This window comes from Lotus japonicus, chromosome 5 (genome assembly GCF_012489685.1).
Source record: "Lotus japonicus ecotype B-129 chromosome 5, LjGifu_v1.2".
NCBI classification, from domain to species: domain Eukaryota; kingdom Viridiplantae; phylum Streptophyta; class Magnoliopsida; order Fabales; family Fabaceae; genus Lotus; species Lotus japonicus.
In genome coordinates, this window is record NC_080045.1 from 59,788,885 (window position 1) to 59,796,522 (window position 7,638).

The 7,638-nt window shown below is 38.9% G+C and overlaps 1 protein-coding gene and 1 pseudogene across 1 annotated transcript; both read right to left on the reverse strand.

The window, feature by feature from the left end:
• Nucleotides 1-757: 757 nt before the first annotated feature.
• LOC130719895 (sucrose transport protein SUC2-like) lies at nt 758-1,774 on the reverse strand (annotated as a pseudogene).
• A 496-nt stretch (nt 1,775-2,270) lies between these two features.
• LOC130720187 (sucrose transport protein SUC8-like) lies at nt 2,271-6,089 on the reverse strand. The gene is made up of 4 exons (XM_057570809.1): nt 4,673-6,089; nt 3,388-3,451; nt 3,232-3,275; nt 2,271-3,127 (listed from the first exon to the last, which is right to left on the reverse strand). Exons 1-4 carry the CDS (start codon nt 5,939-5,941, stop codon nt 2,948-2,950), a joined length of 1,557 nt encoding a protein of 518 aa, XP_057426792.1. The 5' UTR covers nt 5,942-6,089; the 3' UTR covers nt 2,271-2,947.
• Between the last annotated feature and the right edge of the window lie 1,549 nt (nt 6,090-7,638).

The window sequence follows — 7,638 nt, forward strand, 5'->3', positions numbered from 1 at the left end:
CTATCATCTAAAGATTTCCTTAGCATAATCAAGAAATAGAAACAGATTAAGTAAACATAGTTAATAAGCCACTTGGGCTTAGAGGTGTTTCGTTTGGAGCTAGGAATTACAGCATTGGTACTATCATCCTGCATAATTACATTTAGTTTTTTTGGCAGTGGAATTAATTAATTAGAAAAGCAGAACAACAAAGAACTTTGAGGTGTAACAAAGAGAACTCCCATAGCATCAGCTAGGAGCATATTTGCCAATCTAGAGTGTGTCATCATCAGATATCAACTTTGTTACTCCAAGGAGAGATGAAATGTTCCCCTGCTTAATGGAAGCCTCATATGGCGGCGGAGGCAGCGTTGGCCAAATCCGGTGGTGGAGACGGCAGTAGGACTAAGGATAATATGCCACTGGCTGCAGCCGCCACAACACCCACCAGCAAATTAAAGCTGGCAATTTACCACCTCCAAACTGGTCATTCCATTTTCCAATGGCAAGAGTCACCACCATCTAAATGCACATATAATCATAACTAGCCAAAAATAATCCACACTAAATGGACCATGAAGATTTGAACATATAAAATGAAGTTATTACCCTCACAAAAAAAATAATCAATATACTTTCAAAACTATTATTTAAATTTCATCAAAATGAGATAGCAGCCTAATGTTAGGATAATTTTCCAGAATTTTAAACATAAACGACTTTTTTAATAGTTTAATATATTTATAATTACAGGATTTTTTTTTGAAAGTAAGGAATTTTAATTTCTACCAATTAATTTATTTTAGAAATGTTTTTTTTAATATTTCATGAATTAACTCAGACTGTGCCCGAAATATATTTTAATAATATTGTGGAAATAAATAGTTGTAGGATAAATGAAAAAAATATAGGAAAATATTTGAAATTGCAAGAAATGGTTTACCGCGAGTGGGATGCCAAGGACAGTAAAGAGAATCAACGTGCCAGCCTTGATGCCACCGTCAGGCGGGAGCAGCTAATGGTCACCGCCGACATAGTGATGTGACTGCTTCTCCACCAAAACAATCATACCCAAACCAACCGCAAGTAGCAAGTTAACAATCCCCCACAACAGCTTCACCCCGCCAACCCCATGCGACAGCGCCTCCATCCCCAACGACGTTGCACCGAGTTTAACATGAGCCCTAACGTACCCAATTGCATCCCTTTGTCAAAAATTGGCTTTCCAACTTCTCCACCGTAGACTTCTCTCCCCACGTAATCAGTGTCGAACTGAAAAAACGGAAACCATGCTAACCAATTCAGACACATCACCAACAGAAGGATCCATGGGTTTTTTCAGTGTGCGAAACGCACCGAATAATTCCCCAAAGAAGTGCAGGCCACCTGCGTGAGCGTGATCACCATCATCACCACTGTCGGTTTTCTGAAACGGTTTCTCCTTCATGTTGATCATGGCCGCGGTGACAAGAATCAAGAGAAGAGTAACGGAGATGAAGAAGCAGCACTTCAGGTTTGCGCAGGCTTCATTACAGGCGATTGTATTGGTGAAGGGGAGAAAGTGGTAGTAGAGTTTGTCGTTGGTGCCGGCGGCGTAGCCGCCGACATTGCCGATCGCCATGAAGAAGGAATAGAACGAATTTCCTGTTCGAGTTTTGTGTCGGTCGCCAGCGGAAAGGAAGGCGCGGAGTGGGCCTTGAAGCATGTTGTTTGCGACGTCGAAGCTCCAGAATTCGACGACGATGGCGCGGGGACGAGCTTTTCCGGTGAGGGAGTCTCCGGCGGAGTGACCATGTTACTCTCTTCTTTGTGTTATCTATAAGATGCTGAAACAATCCAAAAATATAAATAATTAGAGATAATGGCGGACTCGTGCAATGCACGTGTGTTTTCCTTTTTAAAAAGTTAAAAAAATGTTTAAATTAGTATATAGAGATTAAATATTTCAGCTTACAAAATGTAATTAACACGGACTTTACAAATTTTATGAATTTCATTTTGATTGTGATGTATTGCGCCACGTGAAGAGAACAAGGCTTGCAGTGATTGTTGTGCGCCACTTCTATGTCTTATTCTACACGTTCGTTATTATTATTCCGCCAGTAATGGTATGGAAACTCAAAGTAGGTACTTCCGGCAAGGACTCGGCTCCTCCGATGGTTGAGCTTGAGCCTCCTCGTGAAGAGAAGAAGGATCAGAGTGATTGTTGTGTGCCATAGTTGTTAGTGCAAAGGAGAGAAAAAAAGAGTAAAGTTCTGATATGCAACAAACAGAATGAGAGAGAGTAGAGATGAGGGAATTTTTTTTTCCTGTTATTCTAATATCACAATCTAAATTGATTACACACTAATGAGCTATATAAAGCTCCAACTATCAACTCTTCTATTTACAATAAAACCCTCAAACTAATAACTATTTTGAACCCTGTGCATTTTCATAGTTAATAACAAACATGGTTCATAAAATCAAGGCTTAATGAACTCTATAACACTTTGAGCAATCATTGCCCTTATTAAGACATGCAACTACATAGGCTTCCCTTTCTCTGTGATGGAAAGAAAAGTGATTGTTATTACAGTACTACTAGTAATCATCAAAGAAGACAGTGGAAAGTGAGTGGGGAATAGGAAACTATAGTCTAGTCCTATTCACTATTCAGGATTTTCTCCCCACACTTTTTACTAAAGGACTACCCTTCATGCACGCTTGCTTCAACACTACATTCCTCTAAGCACCCAAAATGTACCAAACTACATAAATACAGAGCTGAGTCCAGCTTCAACATGGATATGTACAGCCACAACAAACTCCACTTAAAATGACTGTTATTAAATAGTCACTTGTGCCACAAAAAATGGCAATATATTGTAGAATTTGTTGGGTTCTAAAAGCCTAATACCTCCAAATAAAAACCATACTCATTTTCTCACATGGGGACAAGAAGGAGAGCTGAAAATGTTCCCCCTGCTTAATGGAAGCCTCCTCCGGCAGCAGTTACAGCCTTGGCCAAATCCGGCGGTGGAGACGGCAGTAGGACTAAGGATAAAATGCCACTGGCTGCAGCCGCCACAGCACCCGCCACAAAAGCTGGCAAATTACCTCCTCCAAATTGGTCATTCCATTTTCCAATGGCAAGAGACACCACCATCTATGTGCACATATAATCATAATTAGCCAATAATAATGAAGATTTGAGCATATAAAATGAAGTTATTACTTGGAAAATATATATGAAGTGAACTTAATTCTAACCTGTGGTATGGCAATTGAAATATTCAGAACTCCTAGAGATAACCCTGAAAAGTTTGAACATAAAATGAGGTTATGCATTATTGTTTAAGATGAACCTTGTGAATAATAGACCCTCCATTGGTAAGTTGTTTAATTGAGTGGTTATGAATGTCTTACCTTGGCCTGCCCCAGTGGTGCTGGAGAATATTGATGCTAGAGCAAAGGGTATGCTGTAAGTAACCTGAACAGTACGTGCACAACAAAGAGTGTTGGTTTTTCAGTACTATTTCTAAATTTATTAATATTCGTTTTGTGCATAATAACTCTAATGATAATATTTTAAAAGAAAATAAAAAAGAGATGAATTAGAGAACAAAAGTTAATTTAATAAAATAATTTCAGAAGGTGCATCTAATTATTCAATTAGAGAATGTTATGATGGAATAGTTTTTACAATCAATATAAATGCATGCTTATGTAAAATTAGTTCAATCATATGCTCTACACAGGTTTCATTTACTCTTCAAATATCATGGTTTTAAATATTCAAATTTATTATTTTCTATTAATCTATTGATTAGTTAGTACATCCATTAATATTTTTTTTTGGGTACATACATCCATTAATATTTAACTTGATGTATAAAATTTTTCTGTGACATCCAATAATATTTTTGGGTCAAATAATTTTAATTTAAAATAAAAAATCATGTTGTTCAGTAACTATGTGTCACAATCAAATAATTTTATTTAAACTCAAAGTTCATAATCAAACGAAATCACAATCAAAGAAAAAAGTTCAAAACAAATTGATTATTGTTTTCCTTCCAGCTCAACCAAAAACAGCAGCCAAACAAAAAGAAATGAAATTCCAATTGAAGTCCAAATAGAATTTATTGATTTGGAGAAGCAAATTAGCATAGTCTTCAACTTTGTGTAAAAGTTGTGGTCCTATTTTGTTTTTACTAGTTGGAACCCAATGCCCCTCAGTATCGGACTACTGAAATCATGTGTCCTGTTTTGTGTCTCAGCCCATCTCACAGATCACATTGTGCCATATAATATAATAAATATATTTTTTGGCTTCATCGGAAAAAAATACATAAATATATTTTTTGGCTTCATCGGAAAAAAATAAAATACATGAATATTACAGCTATAGCCTTATTATAGGGTAATTTTAAAATAATGTGTCACAATGCAATTAGTGGAATAGGGAAAGAGAAACAGAACAGAGAAGATCTTAATCCCTCACTATCACCTAAGAGAACAAAAAAATAGAAAACAAATGTTATTAGTTATTATTTTGAATTTCTTTTTTCCCATGCACTAAAAAAAATTATTTTGAATTTCTACCAATTAATATTTTGAATTTCTTTTTCTGACATTGTGCCCGAAAAAAGTTTCAATAAATTTAAGAAATAAATATTAGGAAAATATTTGAAATTGCAAAGAAATTTACCGCGAGTGGGATGCCAAGGATAGTAAAGAGAACCAACGTGCCGGCCTTGATGCCACCGTCAGGCGGTAGCAACTCGCTGACGCCGCCATAATGACGCGACTGCTTCGCCAGCTTGGCCACCAAAACAGTCATACCCAAACCAACCGCAAGCAGCAAGTTAACGATCCCCCACAACCGCTTAACTCCGCCAACCCCACGCGACAACGCTTCCATCCCCAACGACGTCGCAGCGAGGACCACCGAGTTTAACATGAGCCCGAACGTACCCAATCGCACCCCCGCGTTATAAATTGGTTGTCTAACTTCCCCACCGTACACCTCTCTCCCCACGTAATCAGTATCAAACTGAAAAAACGGAAACCACGCTAACCAATTCAGACACGTCACCAACAGAAGGATCCACATGGGTCTCTTCAGGGTGCGAAACGCACCGAATAATTCCCCAAAGCAGCGCATGCCACCCGCGTGAGCGTGATCACCATCATCACCGCCGTAACTGTCGTCGGTTTTCTGAAACAGCGCCGTTTGCGGTTGCTCCTTCACGTAGATCATCGCTCCGGTGGCGAGAATCAAGAGAAGAGTGACAGAGATGAAGAAACAGCTCTTCAGGTTCGCGCACGAGGCATCACAGGCGATTGTCTTGGTGAAGGGGAAACGGTGGTAGAGTTTGCCGTTGGCGCCGGCAGCATAGCCGCCAACATTTCCGATCGCCATGAAGAAGGAATAGAAGGAGTTTGCTGTGCGAGTTTTGCGTCGGTCGCCGGCGGCTAGGTCGGCGAGGAAGGCGCGGAGCGGGCCTTGGAGCATGTTGTTTGCGACATCGAAGATCCAGAATCCGACGACGAAGACGGCGATGGCGCGGGGACGAGCTTTTCTGGTGATGGAGTCTCCAGTGGAGTGACCGATGTCTGCGGAGTAGGCGATAAGGAAGGCGGCGATGACGACGGCGAATGCTCCGACGGTGATGAAGGGACGGCGGCGGCCGAAGCGGGAGGTGCAGCGGTCGCTGTGGTAGCCGACGATGGGCTGGACTAGAATGCCGGAGATTGGGCCGCAGAGCCAGATTAAGTTTGCTTGATTGTGATGTATTCCGAGTAACTGGACGTAGGGGGTGAGTAGGGATAGTTGCAGGGCCCACCCGAATTGCACGCCGGCAGCGATTGAAGCCACGGCGATGATCTTCTGGAGAGGACTAGGTTCCTCCGGTGGTACTGGTGGTGGGGCTTCCACGTGAAGAGAAGAAGGCTTGGTTTCATTGTTGTGTGCCATGGTGTGATTAAGTGAGTTATGTGGTGTTGTGAAGAGTGTGGTGTTTGGTTAATGTGGGCTTAATTTATAATATGAGGGAGTGAGTGAGTTGCATGAAATTGAGAATCTGATGACAACGGTGTTTGTTTGTGTGAATGTGAGTGTTAGTGGAGGAGAATGCATTACCAAGAATGGTGGTGTTGTAGAGGCGTGGACTTGCACGCAATGTGGTAATGATTGTGAGTGTCCTTATTTCAGTGTGGCAGTGAGTTCTGACTTGTGTTCACATGGAGGAACACTTTTATTGAGAAAGAGCTCATAAGACCACCTACAATGGTGGTGTTGAGAGGGTAGTTTAGTGTTGAATGGGTAGTGTAATTGTGTTGATGGGTGTGTTGAGTTTGAGGAGAGAGGAGAGAGATGTTGAGAAAACTCAACATGTTGAAGGTGGGGCCGGACGGGACACGTGGCGCGTTTTCGTTGGCCGCGTCAGGATTTTTATCATCTTAATCTTTTGAACTCAATTATTTCATTGAAAGAAATTTTAATGGAATTTTTTTTTAACCAAAATTCATGATTTTTTTTTCTCTATAAATAGAGATTTGGTTCGTTTGATTTAGACACAGAAAAAAAAACCAAATTTTTCGCTATTATTATTCTCTTTCTAAAATAGTGAAAAATATGAAATAAAAAAGTGGTGGGGTAGGGTGTTGAATGAAAAACCATTGGGGTGGTTAAAAATTGAATGAATGTTGAATTGGAGAGAGAAAATAATGTGGAATGTTGGGAAGAGAAAAAGTGATGTTAAGTGTTGAAAATCATTGTAAATGATCTAATGCATTCATTTGAGGAAGGAGAAGGGGGTTGGTAAATTACTACTCCATTCAACACAGTGGCGGACCTTAAGGTTGACATAGGGGAGCTGTAGCTCCCTCAGAGATTTGGCAAAAAAATATTTTAGTATATAGGATATATATTATACTATGTAAAATCACATATATAATACCTAACAAGTGTCAGTTGCAGTGGTAAAAAGTTATTGTTTAAATTATATGTTGAGTGTTTGATTCTTAGGAGCCCCACTTTTGAAAATATATTTAACCTTCACCACACACTGGTTTAAATTGTGAGAGCAATTTAATACACAAGAAAAAAATATAAAACTTATGTCAACATGACAGTACCAATTTTTTTAACTTGGGCTTTGATTATGCTACTTTATGTAAGAAAATTTAGTTATTTCATTACGCTTAGCAACACTTTATGTGATTTTGATTTTAGTATATAATATCATATATCAATATGTAAATTAAAACACTTTATATGATTCTCTATGAAATATTTTTTTCATTGTTAACAAAATATTTCAAAATTTATACATTTAAATTTATTTGAGCTCCCCCATAAATCTTGATGAAGTTCCGCCACTTTCAACAAACAAATTTTGGACACCATTCAACAAACAAATTTGGCGTTTGTAAATAATATGACATATTGTTGAGTGATGATGTAATTAAGAAAACTTGTACTGCCAATTGAAAAGAACTATTTTTTAATTAATAGTACTGTGTAGTTAGGAAAAACAGAATAACAAGGAATCAAGTTTGAGGTGTGTAACAAAGAAACTCTCATAACATCAGCAAGGACTAGGAGTAGGAGCATATTTGCCAATCTAGATAAGTATATGCTGGATAACATCTCCTTATGCTGAAACTCTC